We start from the raw sequence: 24,072 nt of genomic DNA on the forward strand, positions 1-24,072 counted from the left end.
TATTCTATCACAATAAAGACATTCCTTGTCAATCCCAATGCCAAACAATAATAATGCAATACATAAACATACAAATATATTTTTTTAAAGTCTTTTAGATTTGAAATATATTTTATTTCAAGTACTTTAATCTTTTTTAATCTAAGTTTTATTTTTGACTACAGTATTCCAACATTGAATAAATTTTAAAATAACAAGAAATCAGAACGAATTTATAATTATCTCTAAAAATTATAAGATACTTGAGTACATGATCATTCATCATAACATAATTGAAAAAAGTATCGCAAATGTACTATTTATATATTTAGCATATTAGATACAATACCTTTGTTGTGAGGTGACATTCACCAAAGGTTACAGTAAATAATGAATTAATTACAAAACCATAATAGTAATAATATAAAGCACAAATATAAAACATTATTGTAGAATCAAAATATAATAATGATTATATAGATGTAAAATACCAGAGATTAACCTGGGAGAACTATCCAAAATACTTAAATAATAAAATTTAATAACTGCCTATAAATGATTAAAATACCAATGTTAATAACTTTTCACAAATTATCAGATAATTTCTCTAACTACAGGGATTAATTTCACAAATTTATAGCAAAGAAAATATCATTACCAATAATTCCCAAGACAAGCGTTATAAAAATAACAAAAACACTCAAACTACAAAAGAGTTCATCTACTAGAAAAATAAGAGAAAATGTTAGTTATACATCAATATCTGTATTGTGCAATTATGTATTTAAAATTACAGATCAATAAGAAAAAGTATGAAAAAGGTGATATTGAGTATATAACATTTGCTATAACTTGTAGAACAGTATGTCTATCAATATAACTAAGTTATATTATAAATAATAAAAATCTTGCATATTATACAGTGTTATATTTGGGATAGATATATTGATGATCTTGAAATAATTAAATATGGTAAAATATCATCACGTAATATGTATTTACTGTATATCAAGTAGTGTTGTTTCTGAAGCTTGATCTACTTTTTATCCTACTTTTAGCTTGAATTTTACCCAAAGGTTATATCATAGTAATTAAAGAGAATTTTTAGAAACATTGCAATAGAATGTATTAATAAATACCACTTGCTATTACTAAATAAATTCTTCCAATTTTACTGGTTTTATTTGAATAGTAGCCATGTCTACTGTTTGAATAATTTCTATGAAAAATTAGAAAAACAATATAAAATTAATAAATATTTACAAACTATGGTAGGTAGGTACCATATTTAGCAAACAAAAATGTAAAATGTACAATATATTGTAGATGTACTGTACTTTTTAATTATTTTCTTATTACTGATACGTAGAAAGTAACACTCATTATCTAGGACATCTAATGTGCTAACTTTATTTTTTATAAGGAAAGATGTTTCAGTTGCCATATTAAGTATAATTTACTTCAAAAATCAAACTTTTACAAATAAGTGTTTAAATACTTTATTAATAATAGATGTCAAATGGATACATGCAGAGGAAATACTAACTGCCCTTGAATAGTAACTGCAGAGAGAGTACGTAGTTTAAAATAGTAACTGCGGCTATTATTTAAATAAAACAGGTAATTAAAATGTTATCGTCCAATTTATCTGAAAACCTATGAAATAATAATTGCAGTTTTTAAATAGAATTTGGCAGATCTGATACAATTGTGTTATTTTATAACCTATGCCAAATAGTTATATTTTCTGAATGAAGGTTGATATTGTTGAAAATGACATATAAAGTTTATTGTCATTGTTCCTAGACCAAATGCAAATTGACCTAAAAAGGTCCATTGTGCACCATATATATAGGAAGTATTTCCTCATTTGAAAGTTTTATAAAAGTGAATACTATAAAAATAGTTTGAAAATATTGATTAATTGAACGTCCTCAGGCTTTTAATATTACCAATATTATAGGTAATACTGAAAACCTGAAAATGGTCATTGAAGATGATTGATAATGTTTGTTTTAGTAATCTTACCACAGTCTAATTTTATTTAATTTCAAAAATAAAATATTATTTTGAAAAGGCACATTCAGTTTTCTCATAATTGATTCATCCATGCCATTTTGTACTTGAAATTTTGTGATGAACATTGGATTGAATAGTTTTTACTGCTGGGTTTCTGTAGAAAAGCATTTTAGCTTTTATACAAAGTTTGATACTTTGAACAATATTTTGAAATTTTAATTAAAAAGAATAAAAATAAAATTTATGTGCATATATTGTTTTTTTTTATTTCTTCCTTTATCTTATTGGAATGAATGTTATCTTCTTAAATTTTATTTATTTATTTATTTATTTTGAAACATGTTTTGCTAAAGATTTTTATTCGTAAACTGATGTTTGAGTTCATAAGTAAAAATCCCAACTTTGAGTTATCGAGTTTAATACTTGATTTTCTCAAATTTTTCTGTCCCTGTAAATTTCCCGTTATCAAACCATTTCTCAAGAATCTGTTTATAGGATAATTACAAAATTGTATAAAGTTTATGGTGCTTTTGTGTGCATTGTTATGGTGCCTCCTTGTGTCCCAATCAGAACAGCAGTAACATACTGTGTTACTGTATGAGTAAAAGGATGTTTATGTGAGGTTGTAATGGCATGGTATTGTTTTCAGCGTGGAGCTGTAGTGTTTATCTTAATTGTCTGTATTCACACAGAATATTAAAGAAAATGAAGGCATTATCAAAGGGTAGAGATACATGGGTAAATATGTTTGAGTTAAAAATACCAATAATTTTTACTTAATGAGATTGTATTGTTTTGAAAACCTTATTATACTGTGCCTGGGATCTGTAGTTAACTTTTAATTAACACAACTTGACTTAGTGAGATTTTACTGTATTTAAAAGAAGTTGAAAATATATATCTTACTAACATTAGTCATTGAAGGTTTAAAAGAGAGGGGGAAATAACTGTGCAAAACTAATTATATGTTATTATGTATGTATTTCAGATTTTAAATTTCCGATCATTTAATTGAAAATGTATCGACATTAATTTTAATTTTTCACTCGATACAGGCAATTCTAAACTTTAATTTTTATTATTATACCATTACATAAATGTTAAATTAAATGAAGTTTTTATTAATATTATATCAGAATGAAGTTTGTGCCATGATAAATTTTAAAGCAAACAACACTATAAAAATAATAGTTTTGGTTTAGAAACAATTCAAAGTTGAACATATTTCTAATGCAAACTGTATATTTTGCAGTTTCTCTACAAATAAGTGTAAAAACCTTCTTGGTGTTACATCAAGTAGTGTTTTACTTGATGGTATGTTCATCTGCAGAAAGAAAAGCAAGTGTTGATGTAATATTTAAATACTGATCTTAATTTAATTATAACATAAAATAATAAAAAATAATTAAAGTATTTTTTATTTATATTTTTAAAAAAATGTTTAAATTTGTTGAAAAAAATTTTTTAAACACTTTTTCCTGTCATTTTTCAGGTGGAACTATTCCAGGTATGTATCTTAAAACATTATTTTTTTTAATAACTAAAATAAGTTAAATAAAAATAAATTATGAAATTAGTTTTAATCTTTAATATTTTAGTGCTTAAATTATTTGATTTTGATGAGAAACTGAAGAAAAATTTGAGAGATGGATTTTTTTTATTATGATTTAAAGAAAATTTGATATTTCTCATTACTTATGAGTAAATTATAAACTTTAAATTTGTAACAGGTAGCTTGGTCCTAAATTTTGAGTTCTTTGATTGAGTTAAGCATATATTGGTGATATTTCTGTTGGCCAGTAGTTCAGTTGAAGAAACAAGCTTTTATCATTATCTAATTAAGCTACTATTAAATTAAATAGACAGAGTTCTAAATATAGTCTGTTGACTACTCATTGTTATTGAAGTAGTGGTTTGTGGATTTGTAAAAAAAAAATTAATTACTACAAATGGCTTTAGTAACTCCTGCTTTTTTTGTAGATAAAAATAGTCTTTTGCAATACGTCTGAATAATTGTTTTTTTAGCGTTAATCATCATTATATTGTATGATAAGCAGTAAAACAATGCAAAAACATTAGGGCAGTTTGTCAGTTACTGATATTACTAGTTATTATTGTTCATTGTCTTTGAGCAAGAACTAATTGCTAAACTATTATTAGGCATCAGTAAAAAGATAATAAATAAGTATAAAGTCAAGAGTGAAAATAAAATCAATAGATTAATGATAAACAAGATACAAATATAGGTTCGATCCCTTAAATTTGGAGATTTTTCACAAATAATGAAATCTTAAACTCTAGTTTGCTGTTCATGTTAATAATTAATATGAACAGTTTCTCGGACATCACAGCAGCAAAATGAAATTAGAATTTGAAACAATTAACATATACTGTATACATAAAATTGGTTAGGAGAAGATAGGATTGAAGTCTATTATAGAGAATAATAATAAAATTATTATTATATTTTAATGTAATAAAGTTTGATTCATGTACTTAAATTTTTATTAAACATAAATGATTAAGAAAATTATAATAATAAACATCTTAAAAGGTATTTAAATAAAAAAAAATTGATTTTTAAATTATCACAAGCCATAATCTGTAGTGAGAAGTTCTTAAAATAGTAATAAAGCTGAGTTTTGAGGTAAATATAAGCAAATATGGTATTTATGTACAAATATAATGTAATGCTTATTTAAGTAAGAATATATATATATATATATATATATATAAGATGATTCACTGCTAGTGTTAGTAGTTTTTTGTCAGAAACTATTGAGAGATAGGAAAGTGGAACTAATAACAAAGTTTTTAGAGCAGACGGATGACTTTTGGTTACCATGGACAACCTTGAAAATCTGCACTTTTTGAGATACAAAACAAAATAAGGTTTTTTAAATTAGAAGGGACACTTTTGAATCATTCTATTGATAGTACAGTACATGACTTGATGAGTATGAGGTTTTGAAATCTTTTATGATAAGTCACATTTTCTTAAACAATGGTGTTACAGGAAATCTCTTAAAGTATGAGAACATGGGTGCATAGACACAAAGTCAAACAGATTTAGGTACTCTTGGCCTGTTAGTTCAATATTAGATAAATTGGACACCAGTTCAACTTTACTGGTGATTCTATGAATGTAATCCTTGAGCTGCTCCACTAGCATAACTTTCTTTTTTCTAATGTGAATGTTTTCAATCTAGATTTGTATAGTATGAGATGCAAGTTTTAATAGTGTTCAAAATATCAATCACTTTCTTCTAAAAATCTGATTTATCTTTTTTCCAAAAGTTTCAATGCTGGAAATTAAGTTTATCAGTTTATTTATCAACAAAGCTTTACATGACAGTCTTGAGGCAGAATTGTTGTTATAGTTTTCAGAGAACAAGACATTTGAATTTAAGAAAAAGAATCCAAACATCGACTAATGTTTTTTCAAAATTATTTGTCCCCCATGTGCAGTTTGCAAAAATTATGCATTAATACAAAATACAATAAAATGTAAAGTAAAACGTCAAGAATAAATGGATTAAAATAAAGTACATAAATAATAATGAATTAAATAGTCAATAAATAAACACAAACATATAGTACTTACTTCTAACCAAAACCAAAATGGTGCGTAATTCGACAAATATGTCTTTCACTAACATTTTCGAACCAACGATTCTTCTTCAGGCAAAAAAACGGACAAAATAAAACAAAATTCAATGAAAAAAATTTTTTTTCGAAAGATTTCTGAAATGGAATTTCGGAGGAAGCCCATTGTTCCATCGAATTTTGTTTTATTTTGTCTGTTTTTTCACCTGAAGAACTGTCAGCTTGAAAACGTTAGTGAAAGACGTATTTGTTGAATTACGCACCGTTTTGGTTTTGGTTAGAAGTAAGTCTTATATTGTGCGGTGTGTTTTTGGTGTGTTGGTTCAAACATATAGTAGTGCTACTATTGCTAGGAGGTGTTTTATCGTGAACCATGTGATTTAGAACCTTAGAAGGAAAGCCATCAGTATATTAAATGCTTCTTTATTTCAATAATTCATTTTAATGAATACAGAGGAAACAAACAAATATACAAGACTGAAAAAGATCACCCCAAAAAGCACAATTATTCACATATTTGAAAAGTAACAATTCAATTCTTTTAATTCAAAATCTGCTTGTTTAACTATCTGATATGATTGGAGAAAGAATGAAAACTGATAAACTTAGTTCCCAGGATAGAAACTTTCTGGAAAAGAGAAATCAGATGTATAGAAGAAACTGGTCAATATCTGGAACACTATCAGGTTTAAGATGTGTTGTTATAAGAGATGTTTATTTTGTCATTAGTATCTAAATAATGGCTCAAAAGCACTCTTTATAATTTAAAAAAAAAAAAAAAAAACCTCTATTTTGTTCTGTATCTCAAAAACTGCTGATATTTAAGATCACTAAAAATTGTCCCTGTCTGCTCTCTAAACTTTTTTAGGTTAATGTAACCCTTGGTGCCAAGATGGCGGTGCTTCCGGTCGCCATCTTGGATTGTTTTGGAGACTGCGTGTTTAGCGCTATTTTGATCAGAGATCATGTGACTTATTCTATACTAAACTACTATTACTAAAGTATATCAAACAAAACAAACTAAACAAACAAAAAGAAAAAAGATACTTACATTAAATAACTTTCATTTTCCTTTCTTACATTCCTTTGCTACTTTGGTACATTTAACTACGTTCGATAAATTCCTTTTTTTTCGCTGATTTCTTTTCATCTGCATCATTTCTTTTCATCATTTAGATGACTTCTTATTTGTATTTTTACTCACTTTTGTTGTTTTCTTTTCAAACACCTTCTTTGATTTCTTTTTAGTCTTCATATCAATATTTTGAACTGGTGCTGACGGTACAGTTTCAGGTTCTAGCCATTGTGGAGTTTGTCCTGTTCCAGGAAAAATCTTAGCCAGGTGATTTACGAATATTTTGAATCTTTCACCCAGAGTTTTTTGCAGCCAATCCATTAACTTTTTGTACATGAACATATACATATATGAGTCTGACAAATCACTGGTATAATGTTTTGGCAAGTGTTTTTTATTTTTCAGATATCCCCATAATTGTTCTATATTTTGGGTGTGGTCGCCAGTAGTCTTATCTACAAAATTTTTAGAATGATTTTCAGTTCTGTGTACTATTTCCACGCCTTCGATGTCATCAAAGTTATTATACCCTTTCTATTCATCGGTTATTATTAAACTTCCTGATTTAACTTATTTGTAAACTATCCAATTTAATGTTTGTTCGGATCTATCATTCACCTGAGAAATGAAACAGTTTTTGTCTTCTCGGCATATGCCTCCTACTACCCATTTAGTCGATTTCATTAAACGGCCTTTTTCATACTTCCTTTTACATGTAACAGTTTCATCGATTTCGACAGTCTTATTTGGCCCACCTGTTTTGAAGCTTGTCATGTTACTTAGTGAAACCATCATTACAAAACATATATGATTGGACAAATCTCCACTGGCTTTTTGAGAGATCACTGCAGCTAAACCTGATGTTGTTGCATTACATTCAAGACATACATAATGCCATATGAAGGACAAAATAGTACTCCAGGATAAACGGCCAAATTTACTTCTAAAAGTTCCTTTGTACACTGAATATTTAATCCCACATGAACTGCATCTAAGAAAACGTTCTTGTCTTTCTCTTCTGTAGTTTATTTTACAGAGTTTATTACACGTAGAACAACTCGATTCAATCTGTTGTATACCTAACTTGACTGTAAATTTAAAAGCATTATCTATAGCTGGATTCAATCCTAATCCCGAATAATCATTTTCCATTAATTTATAAAACTGCTGTGTAGAACATTTTGCCCAAAATTCATCCGAATTCAAATCTAGTTCACCCATTTTCTCAATGTTAGCGACTAATTAAAAAAATTAAAATGTATTTTAAAAATTACACTGAACCTATTAGTTAAACATTAATTTAAAAAATAGTTTCAAAAATTTTACCAATTTAACACTTTAGAAATTAATTCTTTAAACAAAACGTCAAAATTAGCACTTAGAATGACTTTCACCACAGAGAACACTCCTCTCTACAGATCTAATTTGCGTATGACAACATTAATTCTCCAAATCCAACGTCACAATGATTAAATTTGCATAAAGTTTCATAGTAATTTTTTCCAAATCATTGATCAAATTTACGTGTTACGTGACTATATTTTCTAGTAGCTCCCTCTATTAAATTTGACTCCGAACACTCGTATTCGAGATTACCGGAAGTGCCGCCATCTTGGCACCAAGGGTTACATTATTAGCCCCATCTTCCTATCTCCAATGGTTTCTGAGAAAAAAAAAAACTACTGAATGCCACCAGTTAATCACCCTGTATATTAAGCAACTGAAATGTCTAGTAATACAATAGGACCCCAATTATCTAGGGCAAACCTGTAAGTGAATGAATAGATACTCTTCTTATATTGTAATTCATAAAAGAAAGTTTAAAATGATTTGTTTCTGTTACCTTTTATCATTTAAATTTAATGTGAAACAAACCATTCATTTTAAATGTAACTACTGTAATGCATATTTTTATTTTTAGAACTGTTATATGTATATGTCTCGTATAATAGCTTTATAATAAATGAAGTTCTTATATATTATTAAATTCACTAACACGGAGAGGGCCAGATGTTCAGGTCTCCAATTCAAATGAAACTTGATGAGTGTGTGTAGCCATTAACACACATAGCTCCTTGTCCAAATAATAGGACTCACTTCTCAAGTATTTCCAAAAAAAAACGGGCCTCTGAAAATTGAGTGTTTAGGTTATGAGGCTTCGGGATTTCATGTTTACTAGGAGTGGTGATAGCTGAGTGGATAACAGGCTATGCACTGGATTCACTCGATGTAAGTTTGAGCCACTGAGATTCTAAGTTTTTTTTATGTGTAACATAATTACTTTATTATTTTACTATACCACTAGATAGGTAACATCAAGAAATGCAAAGCGATGTTTATTGTTGTAATTAGCCTGGGCAAGCAGTTTGAGCAGAAATATGTCACAAGTGAAAGATTATAAATGATTAATTGTTGATGGAAAAAATGTGATGAAAAGTACAGATAAAAAAAATGTAATAAAGAAATTAAATTAATCTAAACTAAAGTAAGAAATAAAATAATAATAAAATAAAATCAGTTGGCATTTAAGTGGGAAAAGTGTTGGATAAATTGGAGTTGCTCATTAAAGGCATCTGTGTTTTAGATTTTGTCTAGTCTGGACGGAAGGAACTGTCGCAAACATAATGTCAGTGAGTCGCTTGACACAGCTGAAAACCATAGATTTGAAATAGTTACATAAAAGTTGAAAACTTGCAGTGGGATGAGAGGAAAGAGTGAGCATAACTGCTGACATGTGGATGAAAGGAAATGGCAATTGATTTAAATTGGTAGAGAACCTGTGCTTACAGCAGAGACAATGGAAGAGCTAAGTAACGTGATGCCATTTAGTGAGGATGAGGGACGTAAATCTGGTTCCTTTTTCTTTGAACTCTGATAACTTTTACATAGTTCAACTGAAATACGCCAACCTCTGTAAAAATATGAATCAAGTGTCTGGCTTTATATTCCAAAAACAGCACCCAAAAATGTCAAAATACTTTTTCTTATTAAGCGTTAAAGAGGCAAAAGTAGACATTTTCGGTTTTTGAATCTATCTTTTTTCAGAGTCAATTATATTTTCCAAAAACTATTTATTCACATGTCAGGGTTTTACCAAGCATTTTGACACCAAAATCATCAAAATCTAATGTGGGAATTCTTTTTTAAAACTCTCACAAGAAAGTTTATATGGTTACCCCAGTAGCCAGGGCTTTGCCCAGGCAATTAACATTATTGGGATGCAATTTCAAAAATTGTAGACTTTTTAATTTTCACTGTTGTTCATTTGTCTTTCCTTAATCTCAAGAACAGAGTTAGATGAAAGTTGAGAGCAGATATGGAAACCTTAGGGGCAGGAGGCCCCAATTAACTATATACAAACTTCTGACGCAAACCAGAAGTCATGATATTTCAATTCAGAACTTTTCCCCTGAAAGCAGTTAATAGATGACAAGCATAACTCTATTGTTAATAGAAAAGTTTGATGTACTGTGGACACATCAGTACTAATTTGAGATGGAGAACACACATTTTAAATGAAATATTATTAAAAATTGCAGCCCAGCATTGCAACGATCATCTCTCTGTGCATGGCAAGTTTCAGAATTGTATCTTCTATGCCCAGCAGGTACAGGGATAGCCTCTTTCTTATCAGCTCTGCCTCAGTTCTATTGCAATATGACAAAGTTGTGCAATGTCCTAGTTAAAAATGTATATATTGTGTTACAATCTACAGAGAAGTTTATTGGGCTGCAGTTTTCAAATTGCAAACCTATAGATTCCCACTGTGGTTGTATGCCTGTCATCAGTTTGTTTGCCATTCCTTAATCTTGACAACAGCGTTAGATGAAAATCAAACCCAGATATGGAAAGCTTATTGACAAGACTATGTCTTGTTTATTAAATCGTACTGCGTAAGTTTTAAAAAAATTTATTTTGATATTTAAAACTTGTTTTACGTCTTTTTTTTTTTTTTTTTTTTTTTGTTCCATTTTGCATTTGGTCTGTTATAGAATTGATATAAAAAAAGGATCATTAAGAGTTTATATATGTTAAAATATTTAATTTATATTTTCTCCTTTGAATTTTTTGTTAGGTGTTCTAATATTCCATTCCAAACAGTTTTGTCTGAAAAAGATGGTAATGCACTATCAAATGTGCTCGCTTTTATGTATTTTGTGTTAATTAAAATGAGTTTTAATGCCGAAAGACAGTTATTAATTTGTGTTTATTGTGAAATTGGCATTAAGTGTGCTTTCAATTTTAGTATTTTATAATATAAATCTTCATGAAGAATAAGTAATGTAAGAGCTGAATTGATATCAGGTTAAGATCAAAACGTGTAAAATTAAAATATTTAGTAATGACATTTTATATAAAGAACGAATTTTGTCTTATTTAAGCCAATGCTAAATCCATTCAAAGAATGAAGTAGTTTACTTGATGAATGAACTACTTAAAATGATCCATTTCAGATTTTTCTTTAATTTATTCTTATTGTAAAATTAATTTTTTAAATCGATTTTCGACAGTATGTTTATTTACATTAATGTTTCTTACAGTGGTCCAGGATTCTCCTCACAAGATCTTTATCGGTGGATTGCCAAACTACTTGAACGAAGATCAGGTAGGACAGTTGAATGTTAGTGATTTTATTGTCATTGTTAATTGGAAGATAATTGGTTTTTAAATACTTACCGAATACTTTGCAGAATTGGAGGGATGTTTGATACTTTTCATAAAAATTTTTTTCTTTATTTCCCTACAGGTTAAATTTTGCATGCAAATTACAAGTTTAAATTGTATTTTATGGAGGTCTTTAAGTAGCTTGTTACTTAATAATAATCAAATTATTCAAAATTATGTATTTAAAAATGTTTTAGTTTTAGGAAATATTAAAAAAAAGTCATGCTTTGGTTGAGCAAATTTTGCAATATTTGATTAATTTTTCAAATTAAATTCCTACTTTTATACCTCCAGCGATATATAAGAACTTTTTTTTTAGTAATCCCTCCATTTCTTAATAACATCAGGAAGAAGGTGAGTATTGTGACAGTTGGAGGATATAATTGTAGACTAGATTATTTCATTTTTAATGAATTCTTAAAAATTTTTATATTAAAAATATAAGTTTAAATATTGATTTTTTTTATCCCCTTTAAATTTAAAAGAATTTATTATTTTTTTTTATTTTATTTATATATCTAATATTTAAATTGATTTTTTTTTTAAAGTATAAGGTTAAGCAGAATCATTAAATGTAATTAAGAATTCACATTTTTTAATAAATACAAAAATTTATATTATTACTTTTAAAAATCATCCTTCAAACTGTACTCACCTGTTTTTGCTTCTCTTCCCCCATTTTAATTCATAGCGAAGGTTTCGAGGGTGGTAACCCCAACCTAGTCGCTAAACCATACCGTACATCCAAACGTCACTCCCTGACTTATTGTGGCCATGCGCAGGCAAGTTATACAGGTTTGCCCATTTTAAGACGGGCTGCCTCGGACAGGCTGCCATCTACTGGTGTCACTAACTTTTTATAAGTGAAAAATGACATTTAGATTTTATCTTTAAAATATGTATTGCTGCTGTCATCTTAATTATCATCACTCTCTGTTAATTTATGGTTAATTTAATTTTAAAAAATTTTCTCTCTTCAAAAATATTTAAAGAATGTGCGTTGTTTTAAATTACGTAAAAATCACGGTGTCATTTTTTTATTTTATTTATTTATTCTACGAAAAGGCAGAGAATCCTTTTTATATGCATGACAGCAGCATATAATTATTAATATAGTTAATGGCATAATTATTGCATTGATAATGTTGGGGGAATTGAATTTAATCCAGTCAAACAATTAAAAAAATTCATGTAATTTAATTTTTACTCTATTATGTACTCATTTGAGAATGTTGGGTGCTTTCTTGATAATTTAATAATTGTATTTAACATATATATGTATTTATATATATAAATATATTTATTTTTTTTTTTACTGAACAGTGTTCCACGTTATTATGCTAAGGGGAAATCTGATATATTTTATTGGTTTAGTGTTTAAATATCACTAATATAGTCATTTTATATATATACCTATATAATTATTAATTTCTTAAGCACATATATCTGGAATAATTGTTATATCTTTAGTTTAGTAAATACTTAAAATATATCTAAGAAATGAAATAAAATGAATTGCTGCATTTAAAATTTTTTTTCTTTTTCTCCTGATTTAATCATGAAGAAATAATTAATAAAGTAAATTACATTAAAACCAAACCTGATACGTTTTTCCATGTTAATAACCAGGTGATACAGCTGGATTCTTATTGGGCTATAATATCATTTGATTATATTAAATTAATTGGAAAGATACTAAATAGAACTTTTACTAGTTATATTGCAAATGATTGTTCATTTAATCATCTGTTTAATTAAATAGATTAGCTAATCAGCTAATAAACCAGATTTTATTTACAGTATATGTAAATTATCTGGTAGGTTGCTCATGTATGTTTGTCAATTAAGAAGCTATCTATCATCTTGATCTGAAATATATTTTAATTATTCTCAAACTGGTTGCTATTATAACTGAAATCAAACCTGATAATTACCATCAAGTCATTTAATAAAAGAACTTTTTTCCATTAAGAAGTTTTTTAGTAAATATTAAAATGTATTTTGGCAATATTTACATATCTGTTTATGCCTACATTCTTACAAAATGTAGGCATAAACATTGCACCAGGCTAGATTCTGCTTCTGTTACATATTAGTTAGATACAAGTATACAAGAGTATAGGTAAATTGGTAAGTTATTTGATGGCATAGTTTCAATGCAGCCTGAGCTCTCTTCTTTTTGGGTCAAATCCTGTCTTGGTTTCTATGAAAGATAGTAGTGCAATTTAAATCATAAAATGGCAGATAATCTTAAAATTAGTTAAAAATGATTTTTTGCTCAGTTAAAATACATAAAGGGGATATAGCTGGGCACTGTAAAAAAAATGGGAAACCCATGTGAGGCTTCTCTATACTGCCTCACATGCTCAAGACAGTGTATAAGGCCACAAAGATAGGATTTTGCTCCATAAGAAGGTTAGTCGGGAGTGCAAGGTGAATATGCCATTGAATGCCAATTACTTTTACTCTCATGCACTTGTATTTAACTAATACATAGCAGAAGCAAGATATAGCTTGATGCAATATGACTTATACGAACGTAGACAAAAATATTTTCGTCTACATTCTGTATTATAATTTGTATTGCTCATGCCAGAATGCAACAGGAAAATATTTGTGTTGTACTTTGAGACATGCCAACCATTAATGCAGATTGTTTTGAATTTAAAAAAAAATTATTTATTAATTAAGAAATTAAATGATTTTGCATCTCTGTCATGCATTATTTAACAGTAGCTTTCTGTTTTTTCATCATATAGTCTGGATATTTTACATTAGAATCTGATATACAAATGCAAAAAAATAAATTATTAAAATAGTATTTCTGCTTAGTTAAATAAAGTTACTTGCCTTAAATACATTCCAGTATAAAATTAGAATTTAAAAAGTTATATGTAATCAGTTAGTTAAATTGTATGTTGAGATTATAGTTATATCCTTTATCAAATATTTTTAAATTTCCATACATTTTTTGTCATAAAAAAAACTTTTTTCAAACTTAAATAACTATATCCAATTTTAATTGATGGCTTTTTTATAATCCATTATAAATCTTTTTAACAATATATAAGTTGTTAGCTATATACATGAGGGATAATGATATTGGAACAAAATGAATTACAAACCAAATAATTCATTTTGTTTTAATTTTAAATTTTCATTTCTTATTTAATACAAATGGAAATTTTTGCATTTGTCATCAGTAATAATTGCTAAATTATTGTAAATACTTTCAGCAGTCCTTTCAAGGACTGTTGAAAGGCCGCAGTGGCTGTTTTATTTTTTTGAAGTTATCTTCCTTTTAGGATTTTGAGTTATATATATATATTTTTTTTAAAATAACAATTATAGTGTATGTCGCAAAGGCATTCTCTACATATGGTGTAATTATTTAATTCAGAATACATAAAATAAGTCATATGTTTAAATAACTTTCACAAAAATCAGAGTAATATTCTCACCGAAAAACTTGCAATACAGACATTTGTGTAATGCCTGCTGTTAACCTGAAGAGCTTTCTTTGTGATTTTATATATATTGACTTTGTATAAACCCAATATTATGATATTTCACAATTATTTATAATAATAATAATAATGGCAATGGCATAAGCATTGCCAGTGTCATAATTATTTATAAAAATATGACCATTATATATTATTTAATTTATTACCAATATAAAAATGAAAATATGGGTATCCGAAAACATTAAATTGTAAGAAAAATGGATAGTAACAAATTTCTTAGTAAATTTAATTAATTAAGATTTTTGTGTGTGCTTAAGTGATTAATATGTTTATTATTGATTGTATTATTAAAAATTTGTTTTGATATATATTAATTAATTAATTCTTAAAATAATGCAATTAAAAATTTTAATTATTATTATTTAAATGCATATACAATAATTTTAATTGAAATTTTTTTATTTTTCAATTTTATTTGAAATAAATTAAAGCCTATTAGAACAAACTTAGAAATAAAAATGCTTTTGAGGGTGAAGACGAAGTTTGTGTAATTATAAATTTTAAGGTTTTTTTAAAAGTTTCCGGATGTTTATATTATATACCGACATTAAAAATACAACACAACCGAAGCCTGAATGAATTGTGAAAAGTAATTCTAAATTGTTGGGTTGTTTCCGGGGTTATATCAAGGTTAAATTTAATTAATTAATTATAGAAATTTGGCTTAAGATAATGGCATAGTCGTCATTTGTGTAAATGGATTAACGATTAGAAATTAATTATGAATCGATTTAAAAATTTTAGAAGAAAAACCTTAATACAACTTGGAAATAACCCACCAATTTAGATTTATGTTTAACATTAAAATTGCTTTTAATATCTTCTATGCTTAAAATGTTTTGATTCAGCATTTTGAATTCTGTTTTCAAATAAAGAACTTAATAAGACAAATTTTTAGAGTTTATGTAATGTTGGTATGTGATAAAAATATCTGATTTATTTATTATAAATTATTAACTACAGTTACAAGTAATAGTAATAACAACATATAATTAATGTTGTAGCAATTTCTTGAATTTTCTTTTAAAATAGTATTAATTTTATACTAAGTGAAACACAACAACAATGATTTGATTTCATTTAATTTTTGAATATAAGATGATTGGGATCGTAAGATAAATTCACTTTCAGAAAAATGGTGCGTAAATTATATTTAAAATCGAAATTGACCAATATTTATTATACAAAATTACACTACAGGAAGGAGAAATAGGATTTATCATCTTAAAATGATTCAAAAATTCACATTTTTCATCACATTCATCATTCATAATATGCAGAATTGATTTATATAGTTGTATACTGAATTGTTTTGTGTAGCCAAGGCCTTATAAGCAAGATAAGTTTTATTGGATATTAAAAATAGTCAAGCTTAATAATTAATACCTTAATTTTCAATAGCATTTTTTTGGGTTTTGTTTGTTATAACTTTTGATTGTAAGATTTAAAAAAAAAATGTTGAAGATTAGAAAAAATTTTAGATAATAAATAGTCTTTATAAATCATTTATATATTCTGAACTGAAAAGTATTATATTTAATTAAGGTATGCAAAGAAAATTTGAATGTAATTATTATTGATATTACAATGTCATTCGTATATTTAGTATATGAATACTAAATTTAAATATATGCTGTATTTATTACTTTTCTATTTTATTGTGCACAGTTATTAGAATGTAAGTGTAAATTTTGAACTTTATTGTTTAATTATTGACACATTTTTCCATTAAAAATAGTATATTTGTATACATTTAGGACATTTTGAAATGATCGACAGACCATTTTGAACACATTATATGCAAATAGTGTTTTAATCTATTGCATATACAAAGATTTTGATTGATGAATGGATAGAAAAAATGTGAATATTAATAATATTGAAAGCAAAAAAGATGTCTTTATCAACTGCTTCTGAAATGTTGCCAATATAGCAGTATTGGAGAGAACTGTACTAGAAAGTTGTAAATGATGAGGACTGTGCATATTGAATGTGAACTATTGGAAAACCTATTTTTAAATTGGGAAAATTAATTAAAAAGAGTTTCAAATTAGAAGTTACAAAAGAATTTAAGTTAGATATTGCTATATTCACTTTAAACTTTTCGACGAGTATTTCTTTATTCTTGTTCTTCATTTAATAAAGTTTGTTTAATATTCTAAAAATTGTCATAGGCTTAAAAATGTTTGGCTTATAATAAATAAATTTACTCAGAAAAAAGCATAATGTGTAAGAAATGGAAGATTAAATTCATAGTTATATAATCAAAATACTATATCAATAATATATTTTAACCCTCCGTAATTAATTTATATAGCATTTAATCTGGGACTATACAGTTACAAAATAGATTATTGAGATTATAAAAACAAAAATATGATTCAGAAATCAGTTAGTATGATTATGTTAGTTATAACTTTTTATAAAAATTAATTAAAATAAGTCACTTACAAAGACCACACATTTAAATATGCATGCAAAATAGTATTCTGTTTGTATGCGTGATGACAGCGTAGAGTTTTAAAAAAGTAATTAATATTTTAAAGATCAATTTGTTATAACTGAGTTTATGAATCAAACATTTTTAATAAATTACATCAGCAAATATATGAAATATAAATAAAACACAAGTTTAGTTTATAACTATGCAATCTTCAGTAATATGAACCTCAGAACATTGGAAGCCTTACAGTTCAGTAAACCTTAGAAAAATCACAAAATTTTTAACAGAAATAGAACAGAAATAAATTTATTAAATTACTAGAGTGAGGAAAAATATATTTAATGTTTTAAGTTTTGTTTTTCACTTTTATTTAACTACAGATATTAAAAAATCACTGTTAAACGAAAAGTTTTAAGTAAAAAAAAAAACTTAGAAAGATATTAAGAAAGAACAACTGACATTACAGTTATTTTTTTAATGTAATTTCTTCCATAAATATTCCAATAAAATTATAAATATGTATTTTGCATATATACATATAATTTAAATATCAATTCTTGAAATTGTTACAATACTGTAAATTTAAAATATTTATTAAAACTAAGGGAACACTGTATAAAAAAATTTAATTTTTGTCTTAAAATTTTTATAAATTTTAATAATTTAATTAGCTGTATTATAGAAAGCACCTAAATTAAAATCAAACTTAATAACTAGTTAATAATATATATATTTAATATTTGTTTCTCAGGTTAAAGAACTGCTTATGTCCTTTGGCCAGTTGAGAGCATTTAACTTGGTCAAGGATAGTGCAACTGGACTTTCTAAAGGATATGCATTTTGTGAATATGTTGATACTTCAATAACTGATCAGGTTAGTGAAATTTAATTAATTGTGCAGCAGTCACATGAAAAAAATAACATAAGTAATCAAGTAAAATCTGTGAGAAACCAATTTTTATAAATGTAATGTTTTATTCAAACAGGATCATATGAGGTATACAGAAAGGGAAAAGAAGATACAGCTATTTTATCAATATTAGTTACTTCATATAATTTATCTCAAATCAGTTTTTAATTTTATCATATATGAAATTTGGCTATATTTATGTTATCATAGACAAAGAAAATACATACAAATATAAATTATTTATTCTCGTCATGAATTTACCAAGATTAAGTTTTAAAAGACAAAAACACAAATGTAGAATTACAACTGAAAGTAAGATCTTAACATCTAATTTTTAAATAAGATTTTTTTTAATAAGAGAACCTTCTTACTATTACAGAATCTATATATTAATTTGGTAAGCTTCAAGTACTCTCTGGTTTCATTCCAGAGAACAGTGAGGGTACAGACATTGTTCAGGTATCAAAATAAAGTCCTTGACCTGTAGATAAAACCATTTGCAATCAGAAATGAAAAATTCACAACCATTTGGGCATGATGGAGTGCCAAAAATACAAAGTTAGGTGTCTGATGCTTACCCACCATTTAGCGATTTACTTTTTTTTAACTGTTAGGTCAACCCAGTGTTCACTTCCCTACTGTGAATTCCTGCTATTTTTGCTAATTACAAGTTAATTGAAAGACTTTTTGCATTATTTTTTTTAAATTAATAAATTAAAAACTTAGACTATCTATTTAAATTGAACTATATATATATATATATATATATATATATATATATATGTGTATGTGTGTGTGTTATAAAAATGTGTATTAGTAAAGTAAACATGTACTTTTCAACACTAAGATAGACAATAAAAGTATTTAAATAAATTAGTTTTGTCAGTATTGACCCTGGTGCAAGCTACCAGATTTTAGCACCAATTTTTGTTTTTACTCTACTGTTATGCAATGATGAGATCAAAACATGATTCTAACTGTCCAATTCATTATTTAGTACCAATTGATTGATTTCTTGACAAATCTACCAACAAAAAGAAGAATAAATGTGAACATCTGAATGTTGGTAGGTCTAAGAGTTTTATTTGCAAAGCCCAGAATGAATAAAAAAATAAGTAATTACTGAAAACCAGCCTTAATTCTCTTCAAAACGAATGTTTTCTTCCGTTTTTGACAGTCATGATCAGTTTCCATTCATTGGAATGCTTGTAAGAGAATGCCTATTCCAAAAATTGAAAATCGCACGTCTTGAAGTTATGCTCATGCTCAATGTAGTACTTTAACAAATTAGTCCTTAAACTGGCTTCCTATTTTAAAATATTTGATGTTTATATAAATTATGCAGACAAACTTGATGTTGATCTATTTTACGTCGAAATACACCCTCCATGCAGTCGCTAACAAGTCCATTTCTTTAAAATTGATGGCTGTTCCCCTCTTGAATGATTTAAATATCTCCAGCTGTTTGAGATATTTTAGGCTGGCCTGGTGTTCACACCATTGTATTAATCATGCATTATCAAAGTCCACCCTGACGTTGTCATCAATGGCAAAAGACGCAAATTGTTTAAGAAACACTAAGGATCGATTTTATCGAAACAGTATCCCAGGAATATGCTTTATCCCTATTTATGATCACAGGGTGAACCGTCTGGGTGAATATATTAGTGCTACCACATGCTGCCTTAAAACAAGAATCAAGGAGCATAAATACTCCATTCAAAGATGCCTTTCCACTATGACATTGGCTTCTTTTGCCATTGATGACAACGTCAGGGTGGACTTTGATAATGCACAATTAATACAACGGTGTGAACACCAGGCCAGCCTAAAATATCTCGAACACCTGGAGATATTTAAAGCATTCAAGAGGGGAACAGCCATCAATTTTGAAGAAATGGACTCATTGGCGACTGTGTGGAGGGCATATTTTGACATAAAATAGATTGACATCAGAATTCGGTCAACAGTGAGCGCACACTCATATCACTTGCTAGCAAAGGGATAACTACACAGATGCAAAGAAAGGGATGGGGCCTTTGACATTATCGGATGTACTAGTGCACGTTTGCTAGTGTTTTGCTCTTGCAAAGCTGTAGTTTGTGGCAGGTCTAAAGGTTGATAGGATGGGGAGATAAAGGGGGTCATGTGTCTTATCTCGAGTAGGATTGGATTTAATGACAATTTTCCTCATTATTAGCATTTACAATTTTTTTTATAAAACCCATCCCTCCCTACCCTCAAAATTAAGTTTTTTCCATTTTACAATAATTAAAATTATGAAAAATTTTTAATAATAAAATATTGTAACAGATGGTGCCCAAAGCTGTTTTAAATGTTGCTGGGAAAGTTATTGCTGGATTTTTTGTTATTGGAAACAATAATTATTTGGAAATTGTTCTATTTTTTTTATTAGTATATTACTTATAAGAATAATAATCTTTATTGAAAGTTTAAAAATTGAATTTTGGTGTTTATTGTGTGTTTTATTTATAAAACCATCCAGTTATTTGCTGTACTTTATTTTGTTGTAACATTGTTAATTTAATTTTTTCAGGCTATTGCTGGACTGAATGGGATGCAACTGGGAGATAAGAAACTTATAGTTCAGAGAGCAAGTGTTGGCGCAAAGAACAGTCAGATGAATGTACGATGATATAATCCTCTTAATATATAAAATATTTCTAATTTTTATCATGATTATAATAATAATTTTTTTAGGCTCCAGTGCAAGTTCAGGTACCAGGTCTTAATCTTACTGGTGGAGCTGGTCCACCCACAGAAGTTTTGTGTCTCATGAACATGGTCATTCCCGAGGAATTAAGAGATGAAGAAGAGTATGAAGGTTAGTTTATTTAAATATCTACTGAATTATTACTTATTGTCAAAAAAAGTTTAATATTATATAACAGTTGCATTAAAAGTCCTTCAAATATAATATAATGCTGAATCATAACACTAACATTGCAGTAATAAATTTAAAAATAATGAAATACATCATGTAAATTTTTCAGGAAACATGTGAATTAAATGAAACTATTTACTCAGCAGATCATTTATATTATTTACCTTTATTAGTTCTTTGACTATAATCTGGTCTAATATATAAAATTATAAATAGTTTTCTATTGTTGATTTACATCTGTAAACTTAATATTCCATGCATTGTCAATTTTTTTTTACTTTTAATTACATATAGAAAATACATGTACAGGCTTGCATTTAATGTGAACTTTTTTTGTTTTGTTTTGATGATATTTTTAATACATACATCAAACAATATCATTCAATTCCTAATTACCATATTTATTCTAATAAACAGCACACTTACCAGTAGAAGATAACTATTATTTTTATTCTTTGGAAGTTAGGTGTGACTGTTATTTCAAGGCTGCTATCAATGGAAAAATTTGGTGATTTTTTTTTTTTCATATTATTATTTGATAAACAACACAATACTTTATTTCAACTTACAGTAAGTGTGACAATGCTGAATAATGTGTGAAATTTTTTCTAGTTTAAAATAAGCCATATCTTCTTTCAATAGACACTTATTATTAGAGGGTCTGTAACCTTTTCTATCTTGCAACTGCACTGTTTATTAGAGTAAATACAGTATATAAAATGTGGCCAGCTGTTTTGAATCAATGCTTCTCGTGCATTAATACATTTTTATGTTATTGATACAATAATAACAATTTATAGAAGTTAAAGAACAAACTATTTTGATTTTAAAAAGCTATGGTTCCGATTAAAATACAAATGAAGTTTTTCGACACATTCCAGTTACATCTGTCAATTATTTTCATTTTGTAATTAACATTCATTAATAAATCATTTTTTTAAATTTATTATTATATCAGTTCTAACAAGTCATTAATAAAATTATGACAAAACTTGCAAAAATCTGTAATTAAATTCTTGTTAATTTATATTTGATAAATTAAGATATAAAGTAACTTATATAGCCAAATTGTCTATGAAAAGAAATTAATCTTGTTCCTTTATTTTTTCATTTGCTATTATTTATTAAGTCAAATCATTTGCTTGTGTGAATGTATAATTTATATTTCTTATAACCAAAATTTGTAATTAATTACTTTATCTTTTTTACTTATTTAATATATAATTAATATAAATATTTTTAGGATTAATAGTACTTATAAACTGAGAATATATTAAATGGCATATAAAAAATCTTTATCAACATTTGCTGTATCAGGCATCTTTTAGATAATTGTCACAAAGAAAGGAAACTGATAAAGAAAATATCTCTAATTATATGCTTTTTTTTCCTCTTTCTTTCTTTTGTGCTTCAAAAATTAATAATTAAAATATATTGCAAATTATGTAATAAAAATTTTAATTTTATTTGAATATTGAAGAAAAATAATGTTGCTGTTGACAGGAAAACAATTATTGTAGTCAGAATTTATTTAAAAAATTATTTTATTTTATTCAGTATAAAATTATTTACATCTAAAAACTTATTTAAAGTCTGTCTCATCTTTAATATAGTAAGACCCCGCTTAACGCTGATTCAATATAAGGCGGTCTGCTTGAAGCCTAAAAAATGCTCAAAATTTACACTGATTTAAATTAACATGGCATTTCATTGATTCGTATATAATATGATTATTCCCAAACACGAACCAATCGGCAAAAGATGGAAATTTGTCATAGCTCTGTACTTCCCTTAGATCTATGTTTGTTTTGTGCAATTTTGGAAAAAATATAACATCATGGATACATATCGATTTCACTTGGCAAAAATTAAGTGATAAATGCATGAATGGAGGGTGGAAGAAGGTATGGTTGGAGGTATCCAAGAATTCTCGATGAGAAGAGCCTATCACTGTATGGTTAGGTTGATCAAATTGTCAACCTAATCGATACAGAAGTAATAGGAGATGTAGACAAGCAGGATATTGAAGAGTTACTGCAGGTTTCTGGTGAGAGCCTTACCAACAACGACTTTCAAGAACTGGCAGAACAAGGAATTCGTGTAGAACTGGAAAATAGAGATTCTGAAAATGAAGAATCCAAAGAATTTCTCTACACTTTTCCTTAGTAAAAGTTTGGTAACAATAACCAAAATCGTTGATCAAATTGTAGCAAATGATCTAGATTTTAAAGGAGTGCAAAAACAAAATGAGGCGTGAAAAAAGTGACAAATGAAACTACACGACTTTGTCGCTAAAAACAAGAATTTCATAAAGGCCAGGACCTTCATTGCAAAATATGAACTTTACATTTCTGTCTGCATATGTTTGTGTGTTATTTAACATATATTATTATGCAAATTAATATAAAAATAACTTAAAATTAAAGTAAAATTTGTTTATTTTTGGTTGCGTGTTCCCCTTCCCCTATTTACTTTATGTTAAAATGATCTCGTTTAATGCTGTTTCGGTTAGCGTTTTGTCATCTAGGAACACATCCCCCGCATTAAGCGGTGTCTTACTGTACTTGCATTAGAAAATAATGCACGAAAGAAAGTAATTAAAATAAACTTTGTAGAAATATAATTTTAGAATTAACAAGCAATTATTTATTTTGACATTGTCACAATGCCAGGCTGCAATTTTGAATCATATTTTTAATTAATTTAATTTAAAATATATGCTCTCCATTTCAAATTAGTAGTGGCTTGCCCCTGTACATCATACTTTTCCTTTAATAATAAAGTTGTACCAGTCATCTAAATCCTTTCGGGAAAAATTTTTGAATTGAAATAACACGACTCCCAGTTTGCATCAGAAGTTCATATATAGTTAAATGTTTAATGACTTATAAAAAGAGAAGATGTATAATGTTTTAAAAGATGCACAACAAAGATGACAATTTA

At 27.1% G+C, this 24,072-nt stretch overlaps 1 protein-coding gene across 3 annotated transcripts in view; it reads left to right on the plus strand.

The window, feature by feature from the left end:
* The window catches only part of U2af50 (U2 small nuclear riboprotein auxiliary factor 50), a 66,514-nt gene that overhangs the window by 38,636 nt on the left and 3,806 nt on the right, over positions 1-24,072 (plus strand). For 2 of the 3 annotated variants that reach the window (XM_067281054.1, XM_067281055.1), the window contains exons 8-12: positions 3,491-3,505; positions 11,221-11,300; positions 18,066-18,188; positions 20,782-20,871; positions 20,946-21,069. In XM_067281054.1, the coding sequence (XP_067137155.1) occupies positions 3,491-3,505; positions 11,221-11,300; positions 18,066-18,188; positions 20,782-20,871; positions 20,946-21,069 (432 nt within the window). The remainder of the gene's footprint in view (positions 1-3,490; positions 3,506-11,220; positions 11,301-18,065; positions 18,189-20,781; positions 20,872-20,945; positions 21,070-24,072) is intronic. The other variant, XM_067281056.1, reaches the window with a different exon arrangement.

The sequence above is a fragment of the Centruroides vittatus genome, unplaced genomic scaffold (assembly GCF_030686945.1).
Source record: "Centruroides vittatus isolate TY-2023 unplaced genomic scaffold, ASM3068694v2 contig_904, whole genome shotgun sequence".
Lineage (NCBI taxonomy): Eukaryota > Metazoa > Arthropoda > Arachnida > Scorpiones > Buthidae > Centruroides > Centruroides vittatus.